The following is a 16,347-nucleotide window of genomic DNA, read 5'->3' as shown; positions in this document are numbered from 1 at the left end:
ATAAAAGAAACAGGCTACCTACTGAATGGCAGATGATATTTGCAAATGATATATCTGACAAGGGGTTAATATCCAAAATATACGAAGAATTCCTCCATCTTAACACAAAAGGAATGCAAACACGTGATTAAAAAATGGAGCAAGGACCTGAATAGGTATTTCCTGAAAGAAACTATGCAGATCGCTAACAGACATGTGAAAAGATGCTCAGTATCACTAATCATCAGGAAAACATAAATCAAAACCACAATGAGATATCACCTCCCACATGTCTGAATCCAAAAAACATGAAATAACAAATACTGGTGTGCATGTGGAGAAAAGGAAATCTTATGCACTGTTGGTGACAATTTAAATTGGTGTCATCACAATGGGCAACAGGATGGAGGTTTCTCCAAACATTTTCCTGATTTTTGACACAGTTGATGGATCTAGAGGGTTTTATGCTAAATGAAATGAGTCAGACAGAGAAACCAAATACCATATGTTTACCTTATGATGTCAAAACAAAAACAAACACCAACAAGTGAACAAAACAATAGACTCACATGCAGAGAGACCAACTTTGTGATTTCTGTAGGGGAGTGGGGACGAGGGATGGCTGAAACGAAAGAAAGTAGGTGGAACAAATTTTCCGTTATAAAATAAATAATTCACAGGGATGTAAATGACAGCATGGAGAATAGAGTCCATACCATTGTATTAATTTTGTATGGTGATGGGTGATCATGATGATTTATCATGGTGATCATAGCATAAGTGTATAAATGATGAATCATTATGTCTACACCTGAACTTAATGTAATATCACATGTCAACTATACATCTGGGAAAATAAATACATGAAAATGAAAATAGTATTGTCAACCCATTTTGCCAAACACAAAACGAAACAAAACTACAGACCAAAGGAAACATGCACGTGATTATGCCCAAAATTATTACCAATTCAAATCCAACAATGAAAACAAAGGAAAAGAATTCCAGTGATGCACAGTAGGTGATTTAGATACAAAGTTTTATTGCTTGGATGTTCATGTTATTTAATTGTCTTTTAAAAGTAGTTTCTCTGCCCTACACCAATATTTTGAGTTAAGTGAAATTATTAAACACTCATTGATTTTCCCCTACAGAGTTAGACTTAGGCTTTTTTTTGTTTGTTTGTTTGTTTATCACAAATATTCCTATTTAAATACAGACACCTAGTTACCATTGGAGAATGAATAAGTAAATAGTATGAATAATTATTTAACATTCAAATCTCTGGAATGGTGCTATTGCTCAATATTATTCAATGTTTTATCCTTCCCACAGGCATTTATTTTTTCCAGCAGAAACTTTAATAACCTATTTACAAATAATACAAATGGAATGTAGGTATGTTAAAAATGAAGGTAGAACTTGAGAAGATCCATTCAGAAATTGATGTCTTTATGGCAGTCGCAAAATAATTGAAAACGTAGTCATTTTTCACTCTTAGTGTCAAATATAATTAAACACCCGTCTACGGGTTGCTGATTGTAGAATATTTTCAGGAAATAGAAATGACATATCAAGGGCATAAGAAAAAGAAACACATAATATCTACATGTAGCAAATTTGCCTAAAAGTAAAACATAAACTTCTAAGATATTTTACACAAGGCCTAAGTCCTCAGTGTTTGTCATTCAGATGGAAGCAAGTGAACAGCCTCAGTGGTTAAGTCTCTGACCCCAACATCTCATGGAACATAAAATTTGTCAGAGACATTTGCTGAAGGACAAACGAAATGCCACACTGCAAGCTCAAAGCCTCTACATTCTGGAGGTGTGTGAGGAGATAAATGTCTTCAAAATAGCCCAAGAGCAAGAATTTCCTGTTCAAATTTGAAGTGACACATTGATGAGAAATCTACTTTTTCCATGACTGCTTCACTCTCAGCGCTCACAGGGCCGGCAGGCTGTGAAGACCACAGATACTGTCTGGTTACGAGAGGAACCTGGTTCCCTCTGGACGATGCACGACTGTCTGGCCAACAGAAGGTATGTGTCACCACAGTCCTGCCTTTCTAGTAGTCACCCCAGTGAGTGGGAGATTATAAATGCTGGTGGGATGCATCTGAGGCACAGTTAATATACAATGAAATCACAGAGAACATTAGTATCTGTATTCCAACAATTCAGGGTAACAAACAAGAATGAGTATGAGATACATTAGAGATCTTACAATATTCAAATTCTTGCCTGTGGAGAAGTCATTAAGAACATATGCATATACCTATGGATTTGTAAATCAATATAATTTAAGGTGAGATCACAGAAGCATCAGGACAAAGAACACATGATTTGGATTTGTCATCAGTTGTCATCAAGAATATATTATATATATTCGACATTGGTCCAGTCTTTAAAAATAAATCCCTAAAATGAATCCATTATACCATAAAGGTGAAATGGAATTCCTGATAACAGTTGTTTCAATAAATGAAAGCAGTTTGATTCTTCATAAAATTCAAGATGAGGTACCTTGTGTAAAAATGTTAATTTAAACTTAACTATATACAATCCAAAGACTTTTTATAAAATTGAACAAAACTTGGCCAAGAAAGATATTCAATACTAAAAGACGCTCTTGTATAATGAATTGTTACATGGTGCAAATGCTATGAATCAGTAATGATAAATGGTTACTGTGTTAAAAATAATTAAAATTGGGGCGCTTGGGTGGCTCAGTCGGTTGGGCGTCCAAAGTCTGCGGGGGTCATGATCTCACGGTGTGTGAGTTGGAGCCCTACCTCAGACTCTGTGCTACAGCACGGAGCCTGGAGCCTGCTTCAGATTGTGTGTCTTACTCTCTCTAAACCTCCCCCACTCACAGTCTGTCTTACTCTCTGTCTCTCTCTCTCAAAAGGAAACAACAAAATTGTTTTAATAAAAATTATTAAAATCACTAACAAATTATTGAGAACTTAGACCACTCAGATTGAGTTTAAGTGCTTTATATGCGTTATAGTGTACGTCTTTTAATTCCTAATTTAGATTACTAAACTAGATAGCTAGACATGAAATAAATCTTTTTAATTTTTATTTTTTTTAAATTTTTCATGTTTATTTATTTTGGAGAGACAGAGAGGGACACAGAATGAGCAGGAGAGGGACATAGAGAGGGAGACACAGATCTGAAGCATGCTCTAGACTATGAGCTGTCAGTACAGAGCCCCGCGTGGGGTTCGAACCCACGAACCATGAGATCATGACCTGAGCGAAAGTTGGTAGCTCAACCAAACGCTCAGTTGACTGAGCCACCCAGGTGCCCCACGAAATAATTTTTGAAGCTGATACTTTGTACTTGGAGAGACAGGAGTAATTCCAGAGTTCACTGACTGCACAGTTCCTTGACTGAGGTCTGAAATTACATTTATGTGAGTTTTAGTATAACTAAACAACTGGAGTTACCCTAACTGCCTTTGAAATCGTAGATCTTTGTAGACGTTTGTAACAACTGTGTTCTTCCATAAATGATCTGTCCTTTTATTTATCATTTTATGCTTTCATATCTTTGCCATTAAGTCAGTTGTCACTTTCTGATGGCAAGTCCTCTTTTAAAAAATGCTTTGTTTCCTTTTGTTTTCACTATTTTCCTGCTTTGGGCAATTTTAGTGTGTCATGTAACATTTTGCAACATATGAAATATTTCTTCTAAAATTTAACAATTCTCAGAACTCCCCAGATGTTCAAAATAAAATATCACTTTGATAGCACTGCATTACTTTTTAGAAACACAATGTCAAACCACAAATAAAAGTCGTTTGCAACAGGGAATTCCTATTTGTACTAAAAACAATATTCTCCAATCTTAGAGCACCTAATTTTCAACCAATAATGGGCTTTATCATTGTCAAAATTGATACAACCCTTTTTTGTAAAACAGCACTTTAATTAATCTGGTTATTCTAATAGTGTTGAAATATGTCTGTGGAATCTGACCTTACATTAATGAGGGCACTATTATTCATGAATTCCTTTCTTCTTCACTAATTTAGTGCTTTACATGTTTTGCAACCAATACTATTCTGCTATTATTGTAAAAATCCACTTATTCTATCATGAAACACTTATTGCAATCTCTACACAAGTTAGTACCAGACTTTCTATTGTTCAACTGCAAACGAGGAGTCTCCCTCACCCTGCACCCCACACGGTGTCACTGTACTAGCAATGTCGTCAGCACATGACACACACTCTTGATCAAGACCTTCAGGGCAGTTTCATCCACATTGTAGCTGACACTACTCAGCTGCAGACATGAACAACCAAGGCGTGACTTATGCGGAACTCCATCATGCTAAGGGCTCAAAAAGACAGCAAGTGCAACCTAAGGGCACGAAAAGTTCCATTTCAGTAACTGAGGAGGAGATAGCCTATGCAGAATTGAATCTTCAAAATGCTTCTCGGGACCTTCAAGGGAATGGCAAGAACTCTCCCTGCAAAGGTAAAAAACATGTAATGCAGACAAGTATGTCTGTTTAGGATTTGAAGTTGGGGTGTAGGGGTGTAGGGAAAGAGTAGGAAGTGATCTCACATAGTTTTCATTCGTGAGGATGAGAGCTGGAGGTTGGAATTGAACGCATTGGTATATTCTGAGAGAAGATGCCAATGATAGTGATGGGTTTGAGGTGCAGGTTATTGTATGTGATTCCCTGTGCATTGTGGGTTCTCTTGTTTCTAAATCTCCTAAATGATTGTTTGCGGGCATCCTTTCTCAGTGTTTGCCTTTCTCTTCCTACTATTCACCTTCATGTCCAGAGAAGCTCATTGCCGGTATCTTGGGAATCCTCTGCCTCGTCTTGATGTCCACTGTGGTAACAATAGCTGTTATTCCCTGTAAGTACGTGTTTGAATGACTAAGGGAATTTTTCACCTTACTGATCATTAGTTCCTCAACACATTGTGTAACACTTTGAATTTATTGTCTCATTTTAATGCATGTGTGCTCTAAGTGTGGAATGATTATTTAGAGTTTATCTAAAGTAGAAATAACAGAAGAAATTTAGGGAGAATTAAACATATATTTGGATTTAATAACTCGAATACAAGTCATAGAAGAAACTTTATGGTGAAACATTCATTAATTCTTGAGATTGCTTAAACCAAATATTGTAAGAGACAGTGAGGTTTGGTTTTTTAAGCTTTTGAATTATTTTCTCTCTCATGTTCCTTACTGTATTAAATTTTTCTGGTAAAATAGCATACCCAATTTTAAACTAGGAAACTCAATTATTATATGATCATTTCATTTAATATTATGTTTTTTGAGAATTGCTTTAATGTTCTAGCTACTGAAGGACCAGAGCAGAACAAAACATCCCTGGAAACGACAATCCAGAAAGGTACAACATCCCTTGCAAAATTCTGTTATTAGTTTAGTGTCTATTTTAGCTCTATCTTCAAGTAGGCAAAGATGATGACAGATTCTTTTGGAAAAAGTGAATTCAAAAATCGCTTAATGAACTTTCAGAACTGATGGGGAAATACTCATTCAAAATCATCATACCTGCTGTTAACAATTCCCTCACATTTCCTCCTTCTATAACATGATAAAAGATAAATCAGTCCATGAAGATGGTTTTGTTCACTGACTCTCATGACAGGTAGAGATGGACATTTTTGTGGTCGCTTTATTTGGGCACTTAAATTAGGAGATGAAAGCCTAACTCTTCTCTGAGTGTGTGTGTGTTTTGTTTTAACTTTACCAGCTTGTGAGGATAGATGAATATGGTAGGTACACATATGTGTATCCGTATACAGTATGTAAATTTACATTTTGCAATATTCAAAGCTTTTTGGATAATATCTCGTATTATCTCTCTCCAGCATGTCTCTGTTGTCATTGTCTGAAAGAGTGGTTTACGTATTCCAACAATTGCTATTACATTAGCACTGAGAGAAAATCATGGAAGGAGAGTTTGACGTCCTGCACTTCTAAGAACTCTAACCTGCTCTACTATGATGATGAAGAGGACAAGGTAAGTTTTCAAATGTTTCCTGATTCTATTGAAAGCTTGTCATTACATGGGTCTCCTGAGTGGCTCAGTGGATTAAGCCTACAACTTCGGCTCAGGTCATGATCTCAAGGTTCCTGTGTATGAGCCCCACATCGGGCTCTGGGCTGATAGCTCAGAGCCTGGAGTCTACTTCAGGTTCTATGTCTCCCTCTCTCTCTAATTCTCCCCTGCTCGTGCTCTCTCTCTGTGTTTCAAAAATAAATAAATGTTAAAAAAAAAAAAGGAAAAGCTTGCAATTAATATCACGCTTGTAGAGTTTATCCATGGTTTTATATGTATTTTTAGTTTATTACTTTTAGTCTTTAATATTCCATGGTTTGACTCTATGACACATTATTTATAGTTTTATACCTTGAATGTACATTTGATAATTTCCAGTTCTTGCTTTTCAAAGGAATCTGTGCTTCTAGAAATGCTCTTTTGTCTGAAATTAACTTTACTATTTAATTTTACAATACATCAAGGAAACTAGGCATATGATTGTGCACGTTGATTACAATGTAGTTAGAATCACACAATTCTGAATTACATCATGAGACTGAAGTTTAGAGCCTTTATCAGGCCTGCACATTTTCCTTTTATGAAATATCTCTGCTTATTTTGGGGCTGTATATCAATGGAATCATTCAGGGTGCATTTTTATGTGTGTCTCCCTTCTCTCCCAGGTACTACTTGTCATCCATCTATATTAACACACTTGTCTACAGTTTGTGAATATTCACTGCTCTCATATGAATATGAGATTTTAAAAACCTTTCTCAAAAATTTTGTTCCTTTTTCGTATGTGGGTATTATGAATAATTATGTTAGGAGAAGTCTTTTCTATGTCTTCCTCCACATATCATATTGATAATCATTTATTGCACATAGCGACATATTATATATTTATGTAAAATAAATGTATGGTTTTTGTAATAAAATAATAATGTGTAAGTGTAACATAATCATATTCATGTATAATTATACTACACTTCCCTGTAAGCATTAGTAGGAAATTGCACAGACATAGATATGTGTATATTTCACTATATTAATTATCCCTACATTTTTCTATTTTATGGTGTAAAATACATTGTACCAAATAGGCTTTTGATCCAAAACTCAGCAGTCTCAGAAACATTCATTAAAGGTTCTGATGGTTAGACACACTACCATTTTCTTGGGTTGTAAATCTCAAGGCTATTCTCCTTTGTGAGAATGAGAAGTGCTGGGTTGTGTCTCTTGCCCATTTCTCCAGGATGGTGTCTTCTTTCCACTTCTCAGATGTCTTTGTCATATTTAGACATGAGCTCTTTTTTGAGCTTTTAAGATGCAAATACCTGCATCTGCATTTTCACTCTCATATAGGAGTCTTTTAATGATCAGAATTTTAATGTTACCATGGTCCTACTTAGCGTTTTGTACATTACAATGAGTATTATGGACCTATTTCAGAAGTTAGCCAAAATCATGAATAGAATTTCCTGTATTATTTTCCTGCATTTACCTTTTTCTTTATTTCTTTATGTTTTAACTTTCCATGATGATTTATGATCCAACTAGAATTCATTTTTTTGTGATGCTTTATGTCTGAGGCTGTGAGATAAGAGTGAAAGTTGTATTTTTCTACATCATTACCTCATTGACGGAGCATCATTTATAGCAAAGTTGGTCTTTTCTTCATCAGTAACTTTATATACATAAAGTTATATATATATGTACACACGTGCTCTAATATCCTTGATATAAGCAATATAGATATTATATATCTTTATATAGATGATTGTATATTCATAGGTCACAGTCTACACAGTCTATCACAACCCACAGCAGTTCGAGTAAAATGTAGAGACTTACTTGCCTTTATGGTCCATTACCGTGTCCCATTTATACTACAAGTGGCCTAAATATTTCTCTGCTTACATGGAGAATCACATGCATACTGATACTTTTGCTTCAAATATGGAACAATTTCAAAAACACAGGAGGTGAAGGAAAGTCCATAATACCTGGTAAGAATTTTATTCTTACGTTTGTCCTCTCTTTCTTCCTTACTATCCAAAATGCCTTCTTTTACCATGTATTCTCCATAGCAATCCTTTCATTGTGTTCAGGGCTAGTTTTACTGTTAGAGAAGCATTCACAGCCCGGGGAGCAAGACTGTTCCTGTCAAGTTCATTTCTCAAAAAGCAATCTACTCTGTATATCAGTATCAGGTGTAGGTTTGAACTGTATTTTTGAGTGTCTGTGCTTCATCTCAATTGATTTTCTGTACCTCTCCATTCACAAGGCATGTCTTGAGGTATCAGAAAAGCCTAAGAGAGGTTATTTTTTGTGTTTTGTGTTTTGAGGGTGGTGGTGAATGTTTGGAACAGGAATGCTCAGCAATTTTTTCATGTAAATTAGTGCTATTTGCCTCCTCAATTTACACTATTTCAGCTTAGGCAAGTTTTCATAGGAACAACCCACTGTCAGAGAGAGTGGAAATCTGTACTTCTAACAGTGCTGTACTGAAGCCAGCTCGCACTGGTTTCTGAACACAAACTATGCATCTCTTTACCTTCTCTGCTTTCATGCTTTCACATTGGAAACCTGAAGGGAAGCATTCGTGGAGACTTTGTACCACACACATTAACAAATGCTAAAAATATAAGGTTTGTAGTATAGATCCCACCATACAGTGTTATAATTATGGCTGCAAATATCTTATCTTTTCAAGAAATTCAGAGAGGAAAATACACATGCAGATCTAAACATTTACCGACCTATTTATCATTTCTGGTGATCTCTAATCCTTCTTGCGGATATGCGTTACCATCTAGTGTCATTTTACTTGTAGCTTGAAGAACATTGTTGAAAGGCAGGTGTAGTCAGAATAAATTCTGTTCGTTTTTGTGTCTAATGTGGGGTCTTTATGCATCTTGTTTTCTAAAAAACTATTTTCTGAATGTTTAATTCCTGTTTGACAGGTTTTTTTGCTTTGTTTGGTTGTTTGTTTGTGTGTGTGTGTGTGTGTGTGTGTGTGTGTGTGTGCGCGCGCGCACACAGGTAGTGGGTTTCTTTCTTTCTTTTTTTTTTTTTCACTATTTTTCCAGTGAGAGCTCATCTTTTAATCATATTGTTATTTACTTAAATATAATGAGTTGTTTTTCTCCTGCCCTTGTCAAGATCACCTCTTTTTGTGGGTTTGACTTTGATTTTATTTTTTAAGCTGTTGCAGAAAATACCATGACCCCATAACATAGAATTTAACACATTACCCATGTTAAAAAAATAGCTTAGTGTCTTAGATCAGTTTTAGGTTCATAGCAAAATTCAGACATAGCACCGGTATATGCTGTATTCCCCTACTGTCTATGTGTCAATGCAGGAGCAGTTCATAGACTCTCTCATTTTCAAAAGCCCTCAGTGGGGTGGTTCACTTGCTACAACTAATACACCTGTATTGACACATCTTTACTAGCCAAAGACCATAGTTTACTTCAAAGCTTACTCTTGAGGTTGGGCATTTTATGCGTTTGGGAAAGTATATAGTGACATGTATCAAACATTATGGAGTTCTACAGAATAGTTTCCTGACCTTCAAAATCCTCTGTGCTCCCCCTATCCATCCTTCCTTCCCCCTAAACCCTGTCAACCACTGATCAATTTACTGTCTCCATAATTTTGTTTTTTCCAGAGTGTCATATAGCGGGAATCCTATACTCTCGCACATCTTACATTGCGTTTCACTAGATCATCCATCGTAACCAGTTGAAGCACCCAGTTTAAGTTAGGAGTGCTAACTATCACATTGTTGCAAAGGATATCTAGAGCGCTCCCCTTGTAAAACTGGAACTCAACTCACTGCACAATAATTCTCCTTCAACACTTTCCCCTCAACCTGAGCAACCACTATTCTACTTGTTTCTATCCCTTTGGTACTTTGGATACTTTCTATAAGTGGAATCAAACAGGTTTTTTTTTTTTTCATGTGTATGACTGGCTTATTTCACTTAGCATAATGTCCTGGAATTTCATGCATATTGTAGCAAATGATAGGATTTCCTTCCATGTACAACTGAATAATATTACAGTGTTATGTGTATACCACGCTTTCTTTCTCCATTCATCCATCAGTGGACATTTGGGTGGCTTCTGCCCCGTGGCTCTAATGAATAATGCTGCAGTGAGCATGGGTGTATATCTATCTTTGAGATCTTGCTTTCAATTCTTTTAGATAGTTTCCTACATGTGGGATTGCTGATTCGTGCGGTAATTGTATTTTCGATTTCTTGAGGAAGCTCCATACATGTCTTCATAACGGCTGACTGATTTACATTCCCAACAACAGTATGTAGTCTCCTCCTTGTCGACCTCTTCACTGACCCTTTTTTAAAAAATGTTATTTATTTGTTGTGAGAGAGAAAGAGAGAGAGCAAGCAGGGGAGGTGGAGAGGGAGGGAAAGGGAGAGCATCTGAAGCTGGCTCTGCATTGTCAGCACAGAGCCTCATGTGGGGCTCAAACCCACAAATGTGAGATCATGTCCTGAGTCAAAACCAAGAGTTGGAAACTTAACCAACTAAGCCACCCAGGCACCGCGAGCTTTTTTTTTTTATGTAAAATTGATCCTAAAGAGTATGAGGTAATAACTCATCATGATTTTGATTTGCATTTCTCTGATCATTAGCATCTTTCCATATGATTTTTCACAATATATATTGTCTTTGGAAATATGTCTTTTTAATTTCTTTGTCCATTTTTTTAATTGTGTTTTGGTGTTTGATGTTGTTGGTACTAAATTGTAGACTAATTATATATTTTAGATGTGATTCCCTGTTTGATATATGATTTGCAAGTGTTTTTTCCACTATTTCTTCTCATCATTGATCATGCCCTTTAGTGCACAGAAATGTTTAGGTTGATATACCCCATTTGTCTACAATGAACTTTTCCTTTGTGGTCTGGTTTGGTGGAGTTAATTTTAGTATACGGTGTAAATGTAAACATCCAGCTTTATTCTTCTGCATGTGGGAAGTCAGTTTCCCAACACCTTTTGTAAAGATTCTGTCTCTCCCTATTGAATGGTCCTGGAATCTTTATCAAAACTGATTAGACTGAATACACATGAGTTTGTGTCTGGTTATTTTTAAGGGATTGTTTCTTTGGGGGATAGGGTTTGTGTCTTTCTGTTCCTTCATCTTGCTGCTTGTATCCCGTTCCAGTCGGAACTAGTGTGCAGGACACGGATATGGATTCTGTCCTAGATAATGTGGCGTAAGTCTGATGGAGGTGGAATACGTGTCAGCCATCCCTGATTTTCACACTGACTTGAGTCACTTCACAATCTACTCTCTTCCCTCAAGAGTATTTCTTCGTCTGTATTTGCCAGTGTTCTTTGGTCATTTCATTATGGTGTCATGAGACGTGGATTTGTACGTGCTCATTCTGTTAGCAGTTTGCTAAGTCTCTGGTGTCTATAAATATTTTAAATGATATTAGTAACCTGTTTACTCATCGTGACTTAAGATAGTTGTCCTGTTTTCTTCTGCCTCTGTCGTTCTTCTCATATTCTACTTAGACTTACACTGGCTTTCCTGATACTGTTTTGAAAGTCTCTGAATTGTAAATTCTTCTCTTTTTTCTCTCTCATCCTAAGGTATAAATAAATTTTGTTCCTCCTTCAAATTCATCAGTTTTTTTTCTACTTGAGTGGATTTTCCATTTCCGGTATGGATTTATGCACTCAGATTCTCTGTGGTTTCTTCATATAGTTTTATTTCTCTATTGGTATTTCCTACCTGCTAAATTGCTGCCATCACATGTTCATGCAATTATTTCAACTAAGTTTTCTTTATAGTTCTCATATATTTATAAATATGACTTTTATTTTTATTATTTTTAAAAAATTTTAGTGCTTTTATTTATTTTTGAGAGAGAGAGAGAGACAGAGCTTGAGCAGGTGAGGAGCAGAGAGAGAGGGAGACACAGACTGGGAAGCAGGCTCCAGGCTCTGAGCTGTCAGCACAGAGCCAGATGTAGGGCTCAAACTCACGGCCTGTGAGATCATGACTTGAGCTGATGTCAGACGCCCAACCGACTGAGCCAACCAGGTGCCCCTAAATATTACTTTAATTACTTTTGTTCTAATACGTGGAACAACTTATCCCAGCAGACGTTTCTATTGACCTATGCTTTCCTTTCATTGGAAGACATTTTTAAATTTCTCTTCATATTTTTTTTTTTACTTTTTAGGTAGACACATTTTAAAAATATACTTCAGTAAACATGCATTGCATGTCATTTTTCCTAGATTTACTATTGTTTGTTGCCAAACATTTATGGCAGAATCTTCTCCACTGAAGCCTGTCTACTGATAGTTTTGTTCAATGTTTTCCAAATTCTTATTGCTTATTTTTATGACCTTGTGACTTTTACCTTTGATGTTAATTACTGCTGATCAAGTCTCCACCTATGGCACCAGCACCCTTGCTCTTTTTGCAGCTTCTCCCAGTTGTAACATTTCAGTCTTCTTGATCGCTCAGCCAGGGGTGGGCAGGTGGGGAGACACTGAGCATCCTAGGCAAGAAGATGACGGATGTGCTTCTGCCTTGAATCTCTAGGATTTTTTCCAATGTACCTATTTCATAAGTTATTAACCTGTGACCCATTTTCTAAACTCTGAAATTGTCTTCACGGTCAGTTTGTCCTCTTCACTTAGTCCTACTAAGACAATTTTATACTTTTGTGTCCACCGTGTAACATTATATTATAATTTGAAAGTGTCTAGAAAGGAAGAAAGGATGAACTTTTATGTGTTATTACAGAATTCAAGTGAGTATAAGAGCTTGTATTTGACTCCCAATAAATTTTATTTTCTCATAGTTTTTGTTGAATTTACTCTCTGCTACTACATGGGTTAGAGGCTCCCAGAGAAGAAATCATAGTTCATCTGTGCAGCCAAAAGCCTTAACATTTTCTTCTGAAGTGTAAGTCTCCTGACAACTTTTTATTTTATGCCTCACAGGAATTGTTCTTAGAAAGAAAAACAGCAATGTGTGAACAATCAGATAAACACAGTAGTTGAAGTTTTTCCAGAGAAAAATGGTATGAGAAATATGGAGATTGAGATATATGAGTCAAAATGGATGGTTTATTCATTAAAATACTATGGTACCTAGTAAGAGATATAAGCAACCTTATGGTAAGATTAATGAGACATAATTCTCTGTATTTCAGGTTGTCAGTATCTTCAGAGAGTGACAAGAATTGTCCATATTTCGATTTTCGTGCAAAAAAAACTTATTTAGCACCCTGCTCAGTAATAAGACCATATGTTTGTAAGCACCAGGCATTTTAGTTACCTCATTTGGGCATAATGTTATTTCACCATTTATAAAAAATACATCTCTCATTATTTCAAAATCCGTATGATTATTTTCTTTGCATATTTTTAAGATAATATTTTTAGTGTAATGTTAGGCTCAAAACAAAATTAAGAAGAAGCTCCTGAGATTTCCTGGATTGTCCCTGTCTGCACATGTGCATGGCCTCTCCCATTATCAACATCACTCACTAGAATGTTTCATTTCTTACCAAGGATGAATCCGCATCAATGCATATATATCGCCCAAAGTCCAAAGAGTACTTGAGGCTTCATTCTTGGTGTTATGGAACTGTTCTCAAATGTAATTATATTAGTGTAAAAAAATATACTTGGTATATATTATTTATTTCTTATGCTTTGCTATTTAGTAGAATAAAATATATATTAACTACAAATCATAACATTAGTGTAAAATTCTCAATACAGTGAATAATTCCATTTCTATTTCCAAATTAGCTGATTTGTTCTAGCCGTTTAAGGGCCCCAAATGAGGATTGAACACTCCAGGGTGACAAGGATATCAGTCAGAATTGAGTCAGGAGACAGAAACAAGGAAGGAAGTCGAGGTAAACAATTATTATCTACTTGTAAGGGAAAGCTTACTAAGAGGAAAGGCTACTAAGTTCAATAAAATTACAAAGAATATCTTAGAATTAAAGGAGGGATCACTGGGAAGCCAGGTCTGCTCTCTGAAGATGGGATTTAGATGTCATCGAGGACGATGTGGGTGCACACAGCTTCATGGCAGACATGCTCACTGGATTCTCCTGGGGCAGGGCAGCTCCACACTCCTCGGGCTGAACTTGGTGAGGCTGGATCTCAGGCTGTGACTGGGAAACAGGAAGAACTCCCTGTCAGAACATCAGGAGGAAAGACCGGAAGACAAGAAACTGACAGACTGGTTACAGAAAGTTGCTGGAGGACCAGTACACAGGACTTCTTGTAGGACTGCAACTGGCAACCAGGCCATGGCAGAAAAGGAGAGACAACACCATGAAGCCAGGAAGAAGAGCCCTTTCTGCTGCACTCTCTCTCCATTGTCTCTTCCCGACAAAAGTCAACTTCATGTGAAATGACAAGAGAGAAAATGGATAGGATCTTACACCGTTTTCTGAGAACAGGGCACTGAGGGTGGACTTGGAGATGAGAGTACTAAATGAATGGCCCCTCAGGGTTATCATGGAACAACCACAGGGTTGCTGTATAAGAGCCATTCAGATCAGCCCCACTTCCTCCAAGAATGGAACCAAAGTGTACTCTCCGAATCTCTCTTGGTGCCACACAATCAAAGGTTACACTCATCTCGAGGTAGAGATTGGTTTCTAATTGGATAATAACCAGTGCCCTTTGATACCTTTTCTTATATGCTGTTTTCCTTACTGGGTTCATCTATTTTGAATGACATTTAGTTTTTTTCAATTTTTTATGTACCCACTTCTGTCAGTCTTTACAGCCATGCTAAAAACACTTTGTTGTCTTTCTCTGTGTGACTTATTTCACCTAGCTTCCAATTTGACAATAAATTTCACATTAAAAAAATAAAAATAAATAAAAAAATAAAAAACCACTTTGATGCAAAACATAAAATGTTACATAAGAAAACCAAAAATTAAAATCTACAGATATTTGTGTAGGTCAAATGGCTAGTTATTGCCAGATTTCAAGACAAACGTGAGTAATTAGGGTATGATTCACAGATATTCCACCCTAATTCAATTATAAGAGGGAAAGAAATTAAACTCGGTTATTACTTGCAAAATAAATTCATATTTCATATGCATTTATATCTGTGAAGATAGACATATTCTTTGTATTCTCTCTACATATTCCCTACACTCTTCTCTCTACATATTCCCTACACTCTTCTAGAAAAATTATGTGAATATTCAAAAGGAATTGAATATAATTGTTTATGGTAGCTGTAACTAATCGCTAAAGTTGTGTTTCATACAACCCAAGGTTGCACTGCCATTGAAAATTCAGCATCTAATTTTCATTCACCTGTTTGTGGTTTGGCTCTGTTAGGATTGATCAAGTCTGGGCCTTTATGGACTTGACTCCAGACTACATACAGATGCAGCTCAAGTCCTGGTATATGAGCTTGCATAGCAGAGATAGCAACTGGCTGACATGTGTTTCTTAGTGCCTGGTCTCTGAACTCATAACCTATCACATTCCCACACACGTTATATTGTGAAACAAGTCACGGGGGCAAATTTATCATTTGTTGCCTGTAGACTACACTCTTTTCACAGTGGTTAGAGGGAAGAAATGTAGATTCACTGAAAGTAATTAATCTACCATTATAGCCATAGGAATTTTTTTTTAATAATACTTCATGAGATAGATAAGTTTGTAAACGAAATTGTTTGGAAATAGATTAAAAATTTAGTACTCTCTTAACTTCCCATTTGGTTTTTTTGTCTTCTGTGCCAAATATCTTTGTAAATCAGTTTTATACAGTGACAGACATGATAGTATAGATGTTTTCAACATGGTCTTTGAGGAAATAAGTTATAAGCAGAAAATTAAAAAGTGTAAGGACACTGGCATTGAAAGTGGTCACTTCACGTAATTTCTAAATGCCCACTCCTAGCTCTGGGACTCAGTTACATAACTGCTCTGGTTGTTTTCTCTGCTGGAATATATGATGGAAATAGTATCTTATTCATATTTCCTTGAAGAGTATTTGAACAGTACCTCTTGACACAAGTAATCACTAGATTTCAGTGGTTTTGGCTTAAGAAATTGATGTTTTTGCATCATCACCTGTGACATGATGGTCTTAATTGTAGCAACTTCATAGGGCTGTTCTGAGGAATAAATAATAATAAATGATATAAAGCCTACAGATCCTTAAAATAAAGCCCAAGCACATGGCATTCTTGCTGTCTGTGATCTCTTCATATTTTGCTTTTCCCAATGTCCAATAAAGGCCATTTTCCATCAAACCAAAGC

General features: G+C 36.2%; 1 protein-coding gene across 1 annotated transcript; it reads left to right on the top strand.

The window, feature by feature from the left end:
- The first annotated feature begins 4,232 nt into the window (after positions 1 to 4,232).
- On the top strand, positions 4,233 to 13,362 carry LOC125171026 (NKG2-A/NKG2-B type II integral membrane protein-like). The gene is made up of 6 exons (XM_047868059.1): positions 4,233 to 4,470; positions 4,785 to 4,862; positions 5,315 to 5,368; positions 5,853 to 6,004; positions 12,888 to 12,991; positions 13,242 to 13,362. Exons 1-6 carry the CDS (start codon positions 4,284 to 4,286, stop codon positions 13,360 to 13,362), a joined length of 696 nt encoding a protein of 231 aa, XP_047724015.1. The 5' UTR covers positions 4,233 to 4,283.
- The last annotated feature ends 2,985 nt before the right edge of the window (positions 13,363 to 16,347 follow it).

This window comes from Prionailurus viverrinus, chromosome B4 (assembly GCF_022837055.1).
Source record: "Prionailurus viverrinus isolate Anna chromosome B4, UM_Priviv_1.0, whole genome shotgun sequence".
In the NCBI taxonomy this organism is placed as follows: domain Eukaryota; kingdom Metazoa; phylum Chordata; class Mammalia; order Carnivora; family Felidae; genus Prionailurus; species Prionailurus viverrinus.
The sequence above is the reverse complement of the archived record's forward strand: the minus strand, read 5'-3'. Positions and strand labels throughout refer to the sequence as shown.

Excerpts from the sequence above, each read along its gene's own strand:
- LOC125171026 (XM_047868059.1), top strand. The coding sequence starts at position 4,284 with ATGAACAACCAAGGCGTGACTTATGCGGAACTCCATCATGCTAAGGGC. Across the intron at positions 4,471-4,784 it reads CAAGAACTCTCCCTGCAAAG|AGAAGCTCATTGCCGGTATC; the intron begins GTAAAAAACATG and ends CTTCATGTCCAG. Across the intron at positions 6,005-12,887 it reads ATGATGATGAAGAGGACAAG|TTTTTGTTGAATTTACTCTC; the intron begins GTAAGTTTTCAA and ends ATTTTCTCATAG.